General features: G+C 40.3%; 1 protein-coding gene across 3 annotated transcripts in view; it reads left to right on the forward strand.

The window, feature by feature from the left end:
- ABHD12B (abhydrolase domain containing 12B) overlaps positions 1 to 19,214 on the forward strand; it is a 34,803-nt gene extending 15,589 nt beyond the window's left edge. For all 3 annotated transcript variants that reach the window (XM_010389465.2, XM_010389466.2, XM_010389467.2), the window contains 8 exons: positions 878 to 923; positions 1,029 to 1,158; positions 1,900 to 1,937; positions 4,589 to 4,668; positions 16,006 to 16,088; positions 17,630 to 17,708; positions 18,315 to 18,433; positions 18,584 to 19,214. In XM_010389465.2, coding sequence (XP_010387767.1) covers positions 878 to 923; positions 1,029 to 1,158; positions 1,900 to 1,937; positions 4,589 to 4,668; positions 16,006 to 16,088; positions 17,630 to 17,708; positions 18,315 to 18,433; positions 18,584 to 18,611 — 603 coding nt within the window. In that variant the 3' untranslated portion in view covers positions 18,612 to 19,214. The remainder of the gene's footprint in view (positions 1 to 877; positions 924 to 1,028; positions 1,159 to 1,899; positions 1,938 to 4,588; positions 4,669 to 16,005; positions 16,089 to 17,629; positions 17,709 to 18,314; positions 18,434 to 18,583) is intronic.
- Positions 19,215 to 19,348: the final 134 nt, after the last annotated feature.

The raw sequence follows: 19,348 nt of genomic DNA on the forward strand, positions 1-19,348 counted from the left end.
GAGACAGAGTCTCTGTCGCCCAGGCTGGCATGCAGTGGTGTGATCTTGGTTGCTCACTGCAACATTAGCCTCCTAGGTTCAAGTGATTCTCCTGCCTCAGCCTCCCTGGTAGCTGGGATTACAGGCCTGCACCACCACACCCAACAATCATTGTATTTCATTTCATGACAAATTATGTTTTCATAGTCTCTCCTTCTTTACCTACTAAAAGCTTGGCAGTGGTCTCATATATTAGAGTGATCTCTTTATTTTTTTATTGAAATTAACTTTCTTCATATTTAATATAAATAGCTTCCACTTTTTGATTGCCTCTACTACAATTCTGTGTAGAGTTCTTATTCTCAAGGAATTTAAAAAAAAAAGACATTCGTAGACCTAAAGGTGACTATTATTGTTTCTCACTTTTCAGAATAATATTTACATATGTAAATGTTAAATAACTTGGCCAAGGTCACACAGCAGGTAAGCGGCAGAGCCAGCATGAGACCCTGGGTGTCTGACCCTGCTCAGCCTTCCTGCTCTCCATCTCTCCCACTGCGCCTTGGCTTCTCAAGTTGGAAGTCAAACACCAGACTTCAAAAATACATCTTTCCCCACCTGTTAAGCTAGTGTGTGTGCTTTGAACGTACAGATACCTAGAGCATCCTAACTTTAGAGAGTTTCTGACAATGCAACAAACTTTCTTTTTAATCTTCATCTAATATAAAATACTAGCTGTTTCTCTAGGTTCTGCAGTTAAAAAATAAATCTAATAAACAAGTTAAAATTACCTTTGAAAGAGCCCTCCTTGTGATGTGATATGGATGGATATAGGGAGGAGAAGCCTTTTCTGTTTACATCTTCTAATTAAAGTGATAACAGCTCCTTTGTTACCTAGGTGCTGAGTGATGGTGGCTTTCATGTCTTGTCTGTTGACTACAGAGGTATGTGTTAAGAATGGTGTACAAAGATTTTTCAATAAGTGGGGGGCCTCTGATGACCCCTCATTTTGAAGGCAGTGATACTCTGTTTGCTTTTCTTGCTGCCAGGATTTGGGGACTCTACGGGTAAGCCCACAGAGGAGGGACTGACTACAGATGCCATTCGTGTCTATGAGTGGACCAAGGCAAGAAGTGGCATCACTCCCGTGTGTCTCTGGGGCCACTCTCTGGGTACAGGGTAAGTAAGATCTGCAAATGTGTCCTTACGCAGGTCCTTGAGGCTTTAGTGTCCTATCAAAGGCAGCAGTCAGTAGTGGAAGGAGCACTGAGCCAGAAGACAGGGACTCTTTGCTGATCACTTTCACACTCTAGAAGTGGCTGAAGATCTTGCCATCTCACCATGCTATTTGTAAAACAACAGAAGGTCCCTTCAGCTGTATGGTTATTTATTACATTGAAGTCCAAGTCTTTCTGAGAGTTTTAAAGAAAAGGATCCTTGGCCAGACGTGGTGGCTCACACCTGTAATTCTAGCACTTTGGGAGGCTGAGGTGGGCCGATCACTTGAGGCCAGGAGTTCGAGACCAGCCTGGCCAACATGGCCAAACCCCATCTCTACTAAAAGTACCAAGAATTAGCTGGGCTTGATGGTGCATGCCTGTAATCCCAGCTTCTCAGGCAGCTGAGACAGGAGAATCACTTGAGCCCAGGGAGGTAGAGGTTGCAGTGAGCTGAGATTATACCACTGCACTCCAGCCAGGGTGACAGTGGGAGACTGTCTCCCCACAAAAAAAGAAAGAAAGAAAATGACCTTTAATATAGGGCCTGTGGAACCCTTTGACATAGTGTGCAAATTTTGTATCTATATGCATTTTTCTAACCAGAGAGCCCAGAGCTTTTATCAGATGTTCATATCAGAAGTTGCATTTTGTACTGTTAAGTTATTGCTTAACATTTGCACTAATTCTCATTGCTTTACAGAGTTGCAACAAATGCTGCAAAAGTGTTAGAAGAAAAAGGTAATATAAAATGCTTAAGTGGTATAATTTCCCATCTGAAGATGGGAAAGTAAAAACAGTCAAGAGACTATTGTGTACACTTTGAACATACAGACACCAAAAGCATCCCAACTTTAGATGGTTTCTGGCAGTGCAATGGACTTTCTTTTTTTTATCTCCATTGAATATAAAATAATAGCTGTGTTTTCAGGTTCTGCAGTTAAAAATAAATACGAAGGAACAAGTTAAAATCACCTTTGAAACAATCCTCCTTGGCCAGTGTGGTGGCTCATGCCTGTAATCCCAGAACTTTGGGAGACTGAGGCGGACTGATCACGAGGTCAGGAGATCGAGACCAGCCTGGCCAAAATGGTAAAACCCTGTCTCTACTAAAAATACAAAAATTTGCTGGGCACAGTGGTGGGTGCCTGTTATCCCAGCTACTCGGGAGGTGGAGGCAGGAGAATTGCTTGAACCCAGGAGGCAGAAGTTGCAGTGAGCCGAGATCGCCACTGCATTCTAGCAAGAATCCGTCTCAAAAAAAAAAACAAACAAAAAGAGTCCTCCTGGTGATATGAAATTAATTTAAATTACAGGATAAAAAATACTGTATCATTAAATAATACACAGAACTGGTTTCTGCAGTCCTTCTTAGTAATATTTATGTCAGGGTTTCTCAAAGTGATCTAACTGTTTGTATCAGAATCTTTGACCATAGCTGATTTGAAGAATTAGAATCTCTGTGAACAGGGTCAAGTCACTTTTAAAAAATTAAAACTAGAATTTACTCCATATATAGAGATGCTATATAAATGCAAATATTCATTACCCTAATGCCATACAATTTAAATATTTACATTACAATTATCTGCTTTTGTGTGTGTGTGTTTTACTCATCTTTGTATGGCTATTTTTGATTAAGGGCTACACATGGTTTATGGAAAATCATAGAAATGATTTGAGGCTTGAAGTGATATTATCTTCTTCCAGATATAATTTACTCTTCCCCTGAAAGGCAGTTATGGTAGGGACAGATCACCTTAATCTAATCAGAGATTGAGCTGATCTGAAGCTGGTCTTCAGTCTTTATGATGGCAGGTCTGTTTCCAGTTCACATTACTCCTAGAGTGTAGTTCTTTGAGATCATAACCAAAAACCTGAGAAATGTACTGGGGTCCTCTTTCTTGTCAGATCCTGAACTCTAATTTCTGCCATTTGGATTTTGTGAGAATGCTGAAAGTTTTGTCTCGTTTCTGATCCTCTCAGCCACAACTATTACTTTCAACCGAGTTGAGGGAAAAGGACAGCTGAAACTCTCTAGACTTCTCTCTTTTGGTATTGGTTCTGCAGTTTCTCAATGACCAGTAGCTCTAATATCCATTCAAACATGTATGTATACATACCTTAACCAACCATACCTTTTCTAATTGTTCTCAGAGGCAGTGTTGACCAAAACAACCCAGTCAACCTCTGGCACATTCTTAGCAATGGACTGCAGAACACTGTCTTCCTGTAGTACTTTTCTTTCTTTCTTTCTTTCCTTCCTTCCTTCCTTCCTTCCTTCCTTCCTTCCTTCCTTCCTTCCTTCCTTCCTTCCTTCCTTCCTTCCCTCACTCCCTCCCTCCCTCTCTCCTTCCTCCCTTCCTTCCTTCCTTCCTTCCTTCCTTCCTTCCTTCCTTCCTTCCTTCCTTCCTTCCTTCCTTCCTTCCTTCCTTCCTTCCTTCCTTTTTTTCTTTCTTCCTTTGACGGAGTCTTGCTCTGTCACCAGGCTGGAATGCAGTGGCGCAATCTCGGCTCACTGCAACCTCCACCTTCCGGGTTCAAGCAACTCTCCTGCCTCAGCCTCCTGAGTAGCTGAGACTACAGGTGTGTGCCACCACGTCCAACTAATTTTTGTATTTTTAGTAGAGATGGGGTTTCATCATGTTGTCCAGGATGGTCTCAATCTCTTGACCTCATGATCTGCTCGCCTCAGCTTCCCAAAGTGCTGGAATTACAAGCGTTAGCCACCGTGCCTGGCCTTGCTTTCATTAGTTATCCAAGCCACGATGACCTGGTTGTGTTCATAGAAGAAGGTAGTGGTTTTCTTTTTTTTTTTCTTTTTTTTTTTTTTTTTTTGAGACGGAGTCTCGCTCTCGCCCCCCGGGCTGGAGTGCAGTGGCCGGATCTCAGCTCACTGCAAGCTCTGCCTCCCGGGTTTACGCCATTCTCCTGCCTCAGCCTCCGGAGTAGCTGGGACTACAGGCGCCCGCCACCTCGCCGGGCTAGTTTTTTGTATTTTTTAGTAGAGACGGGGTTTCACCGTGTTAGCCAGGATGGTCTCGATCCCCTGACCTCGTGATCCGCCTGTCTCGGCCTCCCAAAGTGCTGGATTACAGGCTTGAGCCACCGCGCCCGGCCGGTAGTGGTTTTCAATTATCATCATGTGCACAGAAACCTCTTGGGGAGGGGAGGGTGGAAGTGTGTTAAAATGCACATTCTCAGCCCTCACCCTGGAGAATCTGACTCATAAATATGAGGTGGGGTCCAGGAATTTGCATTATTAATAACCTTCACAAATAATTTTGGTGCACATAGCTCATGTACAAGATCTTGAAGACCGCTTATCTAGGAAAGATGGTATTTGAATAGGGGAGGTACTGATTCCTTTCCTTCTTTCTTTAATTTTCAAGGATGCCCAGCTGATGCTATTGTCTTGGAAGCTCCATTTACCAACATGTGGGTTGCAAGTATCAATTATCCTTTGTTAAAGGTGAGACTCTGGTTCATCTTTACAAGGGATCAAAGTAGGCTATTTTGATACAGTGTAGGCTATTTCTACATGTCTATGTTTATTAACAGTCTTCCTTTTCTTAAGTAGTTTTATATGTTTTTAAGTCATTCTAATCTGAGACAGTTTATTAACCAGTTACCACAGAAGGGAACCCATGGCTTTCGGGTTTGATATTTCTTTTATTTTCTTCTAACGATGTCTCTTTTATAATTTTGTAGTAGATAGATTTGCCTTAAGTTTATTCTTTAATTTTATTTTCTTCTTAAAAGTGAAAGCAAACATTTCATGCATCATTTTTGAGCCCTATGAATGTCACTTATATATCTTTCATAACTTTATCATAAGAAACTTTCTAGAGAATTTAAGGAGGCTGCCAAATACTTTTACACAGTATCCCAGATAAAGAAGACAAACTTTCTAAGAAAATAAGTACAAAGGCTGGGCATGGTGGCTCCCGCCTGTAATCCCAGCAATTTGGGAGGCTGAGGTGGGCAGATCACAAGGTCAAGAGGTCGAGACCATCCTGGCCAACATGGTGAAACCCCGTCTCAAGAATTAGCTGGGCATGGTGGTGTGTGCCTGTAGTCCCAGCTGCTTGGGAGGCTGAGGCAGGAGAATCACTTGAACCCGGGAGGCGGAGGTTGCAGTGAGCCCAGATGGTGCCATTGTACTCCAGCCTGGCCACAGAGTGATACTTCATCTTAAAAAAAAAAAAAAAAAAAAAAAAAAAAAAAAAAAAAAAAAAAGTACAAAGAATTGGGCCACAAGACACAAGATGCAGTTTAAAAATATCTATTGTTGGCTGGGTGAGGTGGCTCACACCTGTAATCCCAGCACTTTGGGAGGCCGAGGCAGGCAGATCATGAGGTCAAGAGATTGAGACCATCCTGGATAACATGGTGAAACCCTGTATCTACTAAAAATACAAAAATTAGCTGGGCGTGGTGGCGCACACCTGTAGTCCCAGCTACTCAGGAGGCTGAGGCAGGAGAGTCACTTGAACCCAGGAGGTGGAGGTTGCAGTGAGCTGAGATCACACTACTACACTCCAGCCTGGTGACAGAGTGAGACTTTGTTTCAAAGAAAAAAAAAATCTATTTTGTAGACTACCCTAACTTTATAATCTTATTCTATACCTAATGCTCAATTGTTTATAGTTGTGCATGCATATACATGTTAGCAAATGAGAGGGGGAGAGAGAGAGAGAAAGTCTTAGAAGGATACATGGCCTCAATTTAAAAATTATTCTACATTGTTGTTTCATACTGTAAGACATCTTGGAGTATGTTACTCTAACAACTTTAGGAATTTTTTTGTACAATAAACCATCATAGATAGAATTCCATCGTAGAGAGAATTTCTGAAACTTACTTAACTATTTTCAGGGAAAAGTAGCTCACCACTTCCTAGGACAGTGAGTTCACATAATCACATACTCTTGAAAATGGCTTTAATATCTAAGTTTAACTAAATATAGGAATCCCCTTTACAATGCAAAATCCTGAATGCTGAGTAATTTAAGATATAATAAATAAGATATTTTCAATTGGTTCTAGAAACCGAACATTCATTTTAATACAATATAACCATTATTTGCATATCTATCATATTACTCTAAGTCATTACTAATGAATTCATTAAATTGTAGGTGTGTAACGTAAGGCAAATGCAACCTTTTTATTTAGTTTGTTTTTAAAAATGTGTTAATGTTGAAATTTAGCAAAATAAGCAAAATACATGATTTAATGAACAATTATAAACTGAACACCCATGTAACTATCACCTATGTCAAGAAATGAGCATCACCCACACTCTAGAAGTCCTCTGTATTTTACTTCCTAATCCAGTAAGCCTTATTTTAGATGTAATCCTTAGTCCTTAGATGGAATTCTTATATGAATTTTATGGTAATCATATCTATGCATTTATTTATAGTGTTACCACCTGTATATGCATCTCTAAGTAATATTGTTTTGTCTGTGAACTTCATATAAAAGTAAAATTATATAGGATATATTTTATTTTTTCACCCAGCATTATATTTGATTTTATTCATGATGTGTATAGGATAGCTGTAGGTTGGTTATTTTCATTGCTATATACTATTCCATTGTTTGTATATACCAAAATTTATTGATCTATTGTGTTGTTTATTATAATTGTATTACTTTCAGTTTGGGGAAATTAACAATATAGTTGTTATGAATGTTCTTGAACCTGTATTCTGTAAACATGTACAAGAATTTCACCGGGGTATACCCTAGGAGTGGAATTGTGGGGTAATAAGATATCCACATGGCCAGCTTTAATAATTATAGTGCAAGTTTTCCTAAATGACTTTACCACTTTACTCTCTCACTAATCCCATATGAGAGCTCCAGTTGCTTCAAATCCTTGCCCTCATATTGATATATCAATATGGCTTTAATTTGCATTTCCCTAATAACCAGTGAGGTTGGGCAACTTTTAATATGTTTATTCGCCTTTTGGATATCATCTCTTGTGAGGTACTTGTTCATGTCTTTTGCCCATTTTTCAGGTGGATTGTATTTCTTTTTATTTGTTGAATTTCTTCGTAGATGCTAGATATGAGTCATTAGAAAATTGTATTGTAAATATATTCTATTATTTTGTTTTGTCTTTTCACTTTCTTTTTTTTTTTTTTTTTTTTTTTTTTTTTTTTTTGAGACGGAGTCTCGCTCTGTGGCCCAGGCTGGAGTGCAGTGGCCGGATCTCAGCTCACTGCAAGCTCCGCCTCCCGGGTTTACGCCATTCTCCTGCCTCAGCCTCCCGAGTAGCTGGGACTACAGGCGCCGCCACCTCGCCCGGCTAGTTTTTTTGTATTTTTAGTGGAGACGGGGTTTCACCGTGTTAGCCAGGATGGTCTCGATCTCCTGACCTCGTGATCCGCCCGTCTCGGCCTCCCAAAGTGCTGGGATTACAGGCTTGAGCCACCGCGCCCGGCTGTCTTTTCACTTTCTTAATGATATGTCATGATAAAGAGATGTTTCTTTTTTTTTTTTTTTTGAGGCGGAGTCTCGCTCTGTTGCCCAGGCTGGAGTGCAGTGGTGCCATCTCGGCTCACTGCAAGCTCCGCCTCCCGAGTTCACGCCATTCTCCTGCCTCGGCCTCCCGAGTAGCTGGGATTACAGGTGCCCGCCAACAAGCCCGGCTAATTTCTCTGTATTTTTAGTAGAGACGGGGTTTCATCGTGTTAGCCGGATGGTCTCAATCTCCTGACCTCGTGGTCCGCCCGCCTCGGCCTCCCAAAGTGCTGGGATTACAGGCGTGAGCCACCGCGCCCGGCCGATAAAGAGATATTTCTAAGTTTAATGTGGACCAATTTACCAATATTTTTCTTTATGGTAACTTTTGTGTCATTTATAATAAAACTCTGCTTACTCAAAGATTATCAAGATACTCTTCTATGTTGTCTTCTGGAAACTCTATTTTATCTTTTACCTGTAAAGCTATAATCCACAGGTTTAGATCTTTGTATGGAGGCAGGGGTCCACATGAACGTCTAATTGGTCTAGAGCCATTTATTAAATGAACCTTCCCCACCACTATGCAATGCTAATGTTTGCATATATCAGTGTCTATATGCAGAGAGAGAGAGGTCTGGTGGTAGGTTCTTATTTCTCTCCATTGTCTGTCAATCTTAATCTACTATAGTCTTTTAATTACTATAGCTTTATAATATGTCTTGATATCTGGTTGTATAAGTTCCTCAGCTTGGTCTTCTTATTCAAGATTGTCTTGGCTATCCTTTTTTTTTTTTTTTTTTTTTTTTTTTTTTTGAGACGGAGTCTCTCTCTGCCTCACAGGCTGGAGTGCAGTGGCCTGATCTCAGCTCACTGCAAGCTCCGCCTCCCGGGTTTACTCCATTCTCCTGCCTCAGCCTCCCGAGTAGCTGGGACTACAGGGGCCCGCCACCTCGCCCGGCTAGTTTTTTGTATTTTTTAGTAGAGACCGGGTTTCACCGTGTTAGCCAGGATGGTCTCGATCTCCTGACCTTGTGATCCGCCCGTCTCGGCCTCCCAAAGTGCTGGGATTACAGGCTTGAGCCAACGCGCCCGGCTTGTCTTGGCTATTCTTAACCCTTTCCATTTCTGTATACATTTTGAAATACACTTATGTTCTACAGAAAACTTGCTGGGACTTTGGGATTGCATTGGATCTATTTGGGGGACTTGAGATCAATTTGGTGGACTTAGTATCTTTCTAATATTGAGTCTTCAAATTCATGAGTATTGTATTTTATTTATTATGTATTTATTTAATTTTACATTTATTTCTCATTTAGGTTTTGTTTAGTTTCAGTTTTAGGTCGTATTCTCCTAGAAGCAAAGCCTGAGACAGAGATTTGGTGTGTTTGATTTATTGAGGAAATGTTCTTCAGGAAAAAAATCCCAAAGGGAATGAGGGTAGTAGCACTGGAAAGGGGGAAGAGCAGAACAAGGATGTGACCTCAAGCAAAGTCTAGCTTTGGCCTGATTCAGGCGGGGTGTTAAGCTTTGCGGTAAAGGGCCTGTTGTTTCTGCCTTCCCCTAGGGTACGCAGTGGAGGAGGGGCGGGAGGATGGCGTAACCTTTTAGGAGTGATGGCTTCTGTTATCTAAGAATAAGGAGAAGCAGCCAACACTCACAGCAGAAGTTTATTAATTTTGTCAGTCTTTTCAAAGAGCCAACTTTGACTTTGTTCATCTTCTGTGTTATGTGGTTTCTATATTTTTAATTTCTGGTTTTACCTGTATTATTCCCTTTCTCATATGTTCTTTGGATTTAATGTTATTATTTAAAAATTTCTTCAGATAGTACTTAATACCATCTAATAATTTATATTTACTATTTTTTTCTAATTTATGCACTAAGGCATACTTCACCTAAACCACACTTCAGCTGCATCCAAATTTTGAAGTGTGTTCTAATTATCATTTAGTTCCAAATACTTTATAATATTATTGTGATTTCCTCCTTGACTATATGGATTATTTAGAAGTATGATTTATAACTTCCATGCATTTGGGCATTTGATTATGTTTTTTAGTGATTTTTACCTTAATTATCTCAAGATCCAAGAATATTCTGTGTATGATTTTAGTCTTTTGAAATTTGTTGAGACTCGCTTTATGTACTAACGTATGGTCAATTTTGGCAAATTTTCCATATGCTTGAAAAGAATGTGTTCTGCTGTTTTTCATGCAGTATTCTATGTATGTCGATTAAATCGGGATTATTAGTCATGTTCAAATTTGGTCTATTATTACTGATTTTTTGGACTGCTTGTTTTTTCAGTTACTCAAAGAGGATTATTAAAATACCTCATCTTGATTGTGGAATTGTTTATTCCTATTTTAGTACTGTCAATTTTTGTTTTAGTTTTTTTGAGGTTATGTTGTTAGGTACATATGCCTAATAATATTATGACTTAGTTGAGTGTTTTTTTTTTTTTTTTTTTTTTTTGAAATGGAGTTTCACTCTTGTCGCCCAGACTGGAGTACAGGGACGTGATCTCAGCTCACAGCAACCTCTGCCTTCTGAGTTCAAGCTACTCTCCTGCCCCAGCCTCCCAAGTAGCTGAGATTACAGGCATGTGCCACCACACCTGGTTAATTTTTTGTATTTTTAGTAGAGACAGGATTTCACAATGTTGGTCAGGCTAGTCTTAAACTCTTGACTCAGGTGATACACCTGCCTCAGCCTCCCAAAGTGCTGGGATTATAGGCAATAGCCACCATGCCCAACCTATAATTTAGTTTTCATATCTTCCAGGTGGATTCTCATTTTCATCATAAAATGTTCCCCTTTTTTGTGATCAATATTGCTTCTTGACTTAAAGTCGACTTTGTCGAGATATATTTGTATATCTTTGTTTTGATTAGTGTTTGCATGATATATGTTTTTCTATTACTTGATCTCAACTTTTCTAAATTCTTGCATTTAATATATATCTCTTGTAAGTGCCATATAGTAGGGTTCTGATTTCTGACATAATAAACTTTATTAATTGTAGTATTTAGTCTATTTATATTTTATGTAATCATTATATATTGAGGTTCAAATATACTTTCTTATTACGTTCTTTTTTGTGTCATCTGTTCTGTGTTCTTTTGCCTCTAGTTTCTTGCTTTCCTTTGACTTGGCAGCTCTGTCTCAAAGAGAAATATGGTGTCAGGCTCACCTCTCTGATCACCCCTTCTCTCCAGGATCTAAATGGCTCCAGATCTCACTGCCTTGGTAGCTCTCTGACACCTTCAAGAAGAGTTTTAAAAAAATATTTTGTCCAATTTTTCTAGTTGTCTTTTGTGAAAGGTTTAGTCTGTAACAATTCTTCTATTACTAGAAGAGGTAAATTTCCCCATTCTTTCAAGTTTGAGATTTAATTAAAAATGTCATAAACTTTAGTTTAATAGGTACTCTAAGGTCTAGAAGTTTAATAGGTACTCTAAGGTCTAGAAGTATAACAGTCCTGTGTATTTCACAGTCTTAAAGAATGATGGCTCTAGTGTCAGACTTGCCAGGTTTGATTTCCAGGATTGTCGTTTAATAGCTGTGTAAACTTACCTTTAATGCTTTGACTTCCTCATCTGTAAAATGGGGTAATTATAGTCTATTCAAGATTGCTGTGATAATTAAATGAATTAATATATGAAACACATCTACAGTTGTGCCTGGCAGAGAGTGAGCCCTCAGTGGATGTCATCTTTTTTTTATTTTTTATTTTTTTTATGCTCAGTAGAATGCTGTAACTGATCATTAGTGAATAAGAAGGTGTAAATGGAGTGAGACATACAGATGTAGTAAAAGGCATGTGTTCTCAACCTCAAGAGGCTTTCTGTTTAGTTGGGGAGACAGGACACAAATAGGAGGTATAAAGTAACAGCAGGGATTTCTATGGGTCTCTTTGGAATCAGTTTTGTTACTCAGAATCGAAAGGCAGCATGATGTTGTGGAAAAAGAGTATGGGCTGTGGAGTCACTCAGACTTGGGTTCAAATCTGTCCTTGGCCACATACCTTTTATAACCTTGGTGAGGTGTTTCTCCCTCTCTAAGTTTTCCCATTTTTTTACTAAGGGGTTGATGACGCCTACTGCACAGGGTCGTTGTGAATATTGAATTAAGGAAGATAATGTATGTGAAGTACCCAGCTGCTAGTAAGCATTAGACAAATACTTGTTCCTTTCCGTCCCCTTTCTGTTACAAATTAGGCTAAGGTGTTATGCATGGCAGGAAAAGGCAGGGAGAATTCAAGATAGGGAGAATTACAGAAGAGAGAGGCTTTGCTCACAGGTGTGGCCAGTGAAGACTTCACAGCGTATTGGACCTAAGCTTCTTTCTTGAAGGTGAGGGAAAGCAGTTGGGAAACAGCGCAAGGAACAGGTGCATGTGAACACAGGCCCCTGGCAGGAATGGGGCAGTTCTATGTCATAAACGGCCTGAGAGTTAATAGAGGGCTTCCACACAAGGCTTTCACACTCGTTATTCTTTTAAATCCTCACGGCAGCTCTGTGAGTTTGTCATCACTGCTTCCACTTAGAGATGAGAGAAATGGAGACTTAGAGGCTTGCCTAATTGTCATGTCTTATAAGAAGAAGAGGCCGGGCGCGGTGGCTCAAGCCTGTAATCCCAGCACTTTGGGAGGCCGAGACGGGCGGATCACGAGGTCAGGAGATCGAGACCATCCTGGCTAATATGGTGAAACCCCGTCTCTACTAAAGAATACAAAAACCTAGCCGGGCGACGAGGCGGGCGCCTGTAGTCCCAGCTACTTGGGAGGCGGAGGCAGGAGAATGGCGTGAACCTGGGAGGCGGAGCTTGCAGTGAGCTGAGATCCGGCCACCGCACTCCAGCCTGGGCGACAGAGCCAGACTCCGTCTCAAAAAAAAAAAAAAAAAAAAAGAAGAAGAAGAAGAAATGAGACTCAAACCTACATCTTCTAATTACAGGCGGATAGACTGGAAGTGAGCAGGGTTTGGAATGAAAGACTGTGGCCAGATGTGGATGGGCTTGCAGGTTAGCTGGGAGTTGTTTTCAGTAGATAGTGTGACATGCCCAAAACTTTGTAACAGAAGATTTAATATAACTGGTATTTTAAGGATGTTTATCTGGTGGTATCACAGAAGAGAGAGGAAGGTAGGAAGACCAATTAGGAGAGCCCATTGCCATGGTCTGGGCTGGAGGGGAAGGTATGACCTGTGAGTCTCAAAGGGCACTCCAGGGTGGGAGGAAATGAGGAATAATGAGAGTAGATTGACCTGGGTTTGCTTTCTTCCTACTCTTTCAGAATTTAAAATGAATTGCTGAAGGACTTCTCTTATTGAATTATCCTCAGGGGATTCTTAGTTCCAGGGGTGAGAGTACCAGAAGACAAAAGAGAAAACAAAACAAGAAATCTTGCCCTTAGCATGGAAGAGGAGGGAGAAGAAAGAGAAGGAAAGGCAGTGTCAGCCAGTCCAGAGCACACCTGAATGCAGTTCAGTTGCTGTGAGACCAGGCCAGAAAGTTCAGGCCAGACAAATCCCACAGAACCAAGGAGATTCTGGCCGGGCGCGGTGGCTCATGCCTGTAATCCCAGCACTTTGGGAGGCCGAGGCGGATGGATCACCTGAGGTCAGGAGTTCAAGACCAGCCTGGCCAACATGGCGAGACCCTGTCTGTACTAAAAATACAAAAATTGGCTGGGCGTGGTGGCAGGTGCCTGTAATCCCAGCTACTTGGGAGACTAAGGCAGGAGAATCGCTTGAACCCAGGAGGCGAAGGTTGTGGTGAGCCGAGATCACACCATTGCACTCCGGCCTGGGCAACAAGAGCGAAACTCCATCTCAAAGAACAAAACAAAACAAAACAAAACACCAAGGAGATTTCTGGGGAATAGCAGGCCTAAGCCAAGACTATGAAGCAGAAATTTGTATTCAGTGGTACCGGCTCACCTATTTTATACCCATTTCCTTACCACATTCCCTAAAATGACATGAATTACTTCCTAAAATCAGAAAAATTATATTTAAGTTTATTCTGTTTAGAAAGTCTCTATTCAATTATTACAGTTCATAGTAGGAGACTATTAACAAATGACATTATAGCCATGGGGCAAGTTTTAATTTCCTTTTCTTTTTAAAAAATTATGAAGCAGAAGTTTGTATTTATTGGGTTCAATCTCCCTATTCTGTGTGTATTTCCTTCCCTTGGCCATGTCCCATTTATTACCCACTCTACCCTTCCTCTCTCAGGCACAACATGAAAATGTATAATACTTTGCTTATTTTTCCTCTTTGCAAATTTACTGCAAATGTAATCCCAGCACTTTGGGAGGCTGAGGCAGGCAGATCATTTGAGGTCAGGAGTTTGAGACCAGCCTAGCCAACATGGTGAAACACTGTCTCTACTAAAAATATAAAAATTACCTGGGCATGGTGGTGCATGCCTGTAGTCTCAGCTACTTGGGTGGCTGAAGCAGGAGAATTGCTTGAACCCAGGAGGCAGAGGTTGCAGGGAGCCGAGACTGTGCCACTGCACTCCAGCCTTGGCGACAGAGTGAGACTCTGTCTAAAAAAAAAAAAAAAAAAAAAAGATTTAAAATCTGGGCCAGGCATGATGGCTCATGTCTGTAATCCCAGCACTTTGGATGGTCAAGACCAGAAGAGGGCTTTGAGCCCAGGAGTTCGAGATCAGTCTAGGCAACATGGCGAAACCCCTTCTCTACAAAAAATTAGTCAGGTGTGGTGGCACATCCCTGTAGTCCCAGCTACTATGGAGGCTGAGGTGGGAGGATTGCTTGAACCTAGGAGTTCAAGGGCTGCAGTGAGCCATGATCGTGCCACTGCACCCACTCCAGTCTAGGCAACAGAGTAGACCCTGTCTCAAAATAAACAAACAAATAAATAAAATAAATAATACCTGAAATTCAATCATTCTAAGATGAAAATGACAGATAATAACAAAGTGTACACCAGGGATATTTGCATAATAGACTCATTTTGTTTTTAGCAAATATTTATCAAGTATCTATTATGTACCAGGAACTTTTCTAGTTTCTGAGGATACCACAGGGAATAAGAGAGTTGTGGTCCATTTGCCTATGAAGTTCATATTGTTGGTGGAGAAACAGATAGAAGATAAATACATTTAAAAAAACCCAATAGTGAGAAGTGCTCTGACAGCACCAAAATAATGTGATGGAGAATGACTGGGTGGAAGTAAAGACAAGGCCTTGAGGTGGGATCAGGCCTGACATTTTCCAGAAGCAGAAGCCAGGAGGTGGACAGGAAGGGCCTTGGTGATAGGAGATGAGGCCAGAGAGGGAGGCAGGCAGCTGATGGATTCTGCAAGGCCTTGGAGGCCAAGGTGACATGTTCAGGTTTAATCCAATTGCCTTTGGAGGGTGTTAAGCAAAAGAGGACTATGATCTGATTTGCACGTTGAAATAGTCATTCTGGTTTTCCTGTGGGAACTGGATTATGGTAGGGTGAGGGCAGAAGTGGGAAGCCACTTGGGATTGCAGCTTAGTATAAGCAAGAGATGAAGGGTGGCTTAGGCTAAATGATAGTGGGGATGGGGAGAAATGAATGGGTTTGGGATACAGTTTTGAAGGCAGGATTCAAAGTTTGTGAGAAAGGTGCAATATTGCTCAGGGTTTCTATCCTTTACTCCTTATTTCCAGATGAAATGGATGTTTCTGGGGCATATAAACTAACTTACATGTTGACTATGTGAGTCAAAACATTGTAAAAGTGGTTTTAGCTAGCATTCTATTTCGTGGATTTTGCTATTAAACAACAAATTTAGTATGTCTAGAATGAACGTTGTTATATCTGGAGTCCTGCAGTCATTGTTAAAACCTAGAATGTCTTTTAAGGCATTGGCAAATTAAATCATATTCAAAAGTTTATAATGTTCAAATTCTCTCAAGTCAATTTTCTATGTATTGTGTATTTTCATCAGAATTTTTGACTAATCAGAATATTCTGTCCACCAACTAAACCAGTTACATTCACAGTAGAAGCAATTTTTGGGTTTTGCATACCACTGCTTCTATATAGAAAAGTAAAAGTTAGTGGTGCCATTTGTAGGAAGTGAAAACAAAATGTTGACAGTGATGATCTCTGATGGCAGGATCATGTGTTTCTTCTACATTCCTTTCTTTTTTTCCAAATTCCCGACGTGCATTACTTTTTGAATCGTAGAAGTTTTTTGTTAAGTTTATCATATTTAGAGAGTCACTACTCTCTGTGTTACCCTGGTTCATAGAGAAAGACTATATAACAAATGGCATAGCTATGGGGCAAATATTAATTTTTTTCTTTTTTAAAAATAGATTTACCGGAACGTTCCAGGATTTTTACGTACATTTATGGATGCCCTGAGAAAAGACAAAATAGTCTTTCCTAATGATGAAAAGTAAGTTAATGATGAAAAGATGTGCATTATTACTGTATCTAAAGGATTCTAGGGGAAGCTATCACGTGACTTACTGGATGGTGACATGAGACATCCTGAATACCATTCTTATTCTTAGAATATTGTTCTGTGCTTCTTAGATGGGCACTAAGATTTGGGTAAAGTATCTATGAATTTTTAGTATTTGCTATTTTCCTCATGTCTAGTTCAATGATTTCACCAATTCAGCACTATCTCTGAATTCATACAAGAAGTTGTATATCTATGGCCTATCAAGACCTTTTAAAGGGCTGAGAGTGTTAGCGTATGCCTATAATTCCAGCACTCTGGGAGGCTGAGGTGAGAGGATAGCTTGAGCCCAGAAGTTTGAAACCAGCCTGGGCAACATAGGGAGACACCATCTCTACCAAAAAATTTAAAAATTAGCCAGGCGTGGGGACATGTGCCTGTTGTCCCAACTACATGTGGGGCTGAAGCAGGAGGATCACTTGAACCTGGGAGGTTGAGGTTGCAGTCAGCTGTGATTGTGCCACTGCACTCCAGACCATGTGACAGAGTGACATCCTGTAAACAAACCAACATACAACTCCCCCCCAAAACAAAACAAAACGAAAGAAAACAAAACAAAACAAAACCTTTTAAAGGTCCTCTAGGATCTAGCCTAACATTTCTTGAGGCATCTCTGACTTCTAGGCCCTTTTCCCCATATAACGAAAACTCATCTACCATCTACCTTACTAACGTGACAGCAAATCCAATGACTAGAATTTATCAAGTTAGCCTGTTACAGTTAGAGAATTTAAGAAAGGTTCCAAATAGAGAGTTGTTGTCAATACTTTTTTCTATGTCAACACACTTGAGAAAATCCAATATTCTCAGGGGTGTCAGTGAGTCACTGTGGCAGAGATGGATGGGTTTCAGGATTTTGGGGGGACAGGAAAACATTGTTTGAGAAGGTAACTGGAGCGGGAGACAAGACATTCTTCATGCCATTGCCCTTTTGAATTAGCAAACTAGGGGGTTGACCAGGAAGCTAATCAGACCTGTTAACTGCGTGTCCATCCTCTACATTTATGGAGAAAAGTAAACAAGTTGCTACAAAGAGGTCTCTGATTCTGTCATAATTTTTGTTTTATTGAGGTTTTGAGTTTCATTTTTTTAGTCTTTTAATAAAATATTTCAGATGTTACAAAATAAGGTGGAGTAAAGAAGAATATAAGGTTCTTCTAACACTGTACAAAATCAGTCTTTCAGTGTTTTTTTTTTTTTTTTTTTTTAGTATTTCTAAAAATCACGCAGAAGTAAATTAATTAAACAGCCAATTAAATTGCATGAGTAAATGGGAGAGAGGGAAACTTGCATGGAGAAAAAAGCTACTATGTGAAATTTTAAATGTATGATATTGTTATTCTTTGGAAGGAAGGAAAGAAATTTCTTGTAATTTAGACAGACCTTGTGTTTTGCTAAAGCTTTAACTTAGAAGAGGAGAAATCTTGATGTATAATTCTTTAACTGAATGCTTTCCTTCTACTTGTCCCTAGTGTTAAATTCCTTTCTTCTCCTCTTCTCATCTTACATGGAGAGGATGACAGGACAGTGCCTTTGGAATATGGGAAAAAGGTAAACTAAGAGCTCAATGCTGACTGAAATATACTATACTTATTTCGCCATTTTTTTCATTCAGCCAAAATTTGATTAGAGCTGAAAGGAGGGTCTCTGACGTTATAGGAGTTTCTCTACCCCGCTAAATAGCCTCTATAGGTTTATCCAATGGGCATAACTGTCCTTGGCTCCTTAGCTCAAAGGAGTGTTTGTGGCAGAGCCTGGCTCCTCATCTGGGTTGTGTGGCAGGTGTAGGGTATCCCAGGCTGCTATGTGAACCTCCGTGTTGTCTCTATTGCAATGGCTCTAAAATGGAAGATGCAGACTTTTTCCTTTTAAACAAACTTCTACTAGAGTGGGTCCATAGGAATTCCTTGTCATTTTGCAGTGGGGTTCAAGCAGGGAAGGATGAGGTTTTATCAGTATTCTATATTAGCTGAACAGCGTTCAGATCTTTAGCTGTAGAGACAGCCAATTGGGGATACGGAGAGTTCTTGCGTCTCTGACTTAATGGAACAAACTCCCCAAGTTGGCTGTTTCTGTAGACTTTTAGGAAAATTGGACTAGAAAATCTACAGCTTTGAATGGCAAGCCTTTGAGTCTCTGTCTTTCTGTCCCTGGCAGCTCTATGAAATTGCACACAATGCATACAGGAACAAAGAGAGGGTCAAGATGGTTATCTTTCCTCCTGGCTTCCAACACAACCTGCTTTGTAAAAGCCCCACACTGTTAGTAACCGTGAGGTAAGAGTTGCTTTGCTAAATGTGAGTATGTTGCCCTTCAAGGCCATTAGGGCTGCTCTGGCTTACTTAGGCCACAACACGAAAATGTGTAATATTTTGCTTATTTAGGTAGGGAAAGTATGTGAGCTGATCTGGGTCCTTTTTCTACAGAGATTTCCTGAGCAAGCAGTGGTCATGAGTCTGGGAGGAGTGGAAATCTTCAATGAAGACTGGGTCCAAACACCACCCGTGATGTGTATTGTTTTAAGTAAAATTGTACTGGGCTGGTCGGATGAGCTGAAGCCATTGACTTCTCTACAAATCACTTGCCATTTTAACAACAGAAATCACGAATGTTAGGCAGTATGGAATGTTCTTGTTTAGTTTATCATAATCTACTTTGTAAAACATGCTGAAATCTCACTGTGGAGAACCAAAATTTGGTAAAATCTAGATCCTATCTAAAAATATGTAGTTATCAAACATCCTATGGATATTTGTGAATAAGGTAGTTGCTATGGTCCAAATGTCTGGGCTTGCCCCCCAAATTATGTTAAAACCTAATCACCAATGTGATGGTTAATAGGAGGTGGGGCTGAGCTCTCATGAATGAGATTAGTGCCCTTATAAATTATGACCAAAAGAGCTCTTCACTCCTCCTACTGTTTGAAGATACAGTGAGAAGGCTTCATCTGTGAACCACAAAGTAGCCCTCATCAGACACTGAATTGGCCAGTGCCTTGCTCTTGGATTTTCCAGCCCCCAGAACTGTGAGAAATAAATTTCTGTTGTTTATAAGCTACCCCATTTATGCCATTTTGTTTTAGCAGCCCACAGGGACTAAGACATTGATCTTTGGTTTGGACTCAGATAGCAGTGTAAGCAAGTTGTTTCTATGTAGTTACCTTTTTTGTATTTTAGTTTAGTTCGTTTAAA

Source organism: Rhinopithecus roxellana, chromosome 5, assembly GCF_007565055.1.
Source record: "Rhinopithecus roxellana isolate Shanxi Qingling chromosome 5, ASM756505v1, whole genome shotgun sequence".
Lineage (NCBI taxonomy): Eukaryota > Metazoa > Chordata > Mammalia > Primates > Cercopithecidae > Rhinopithecus > Rhinopithecus roxellana.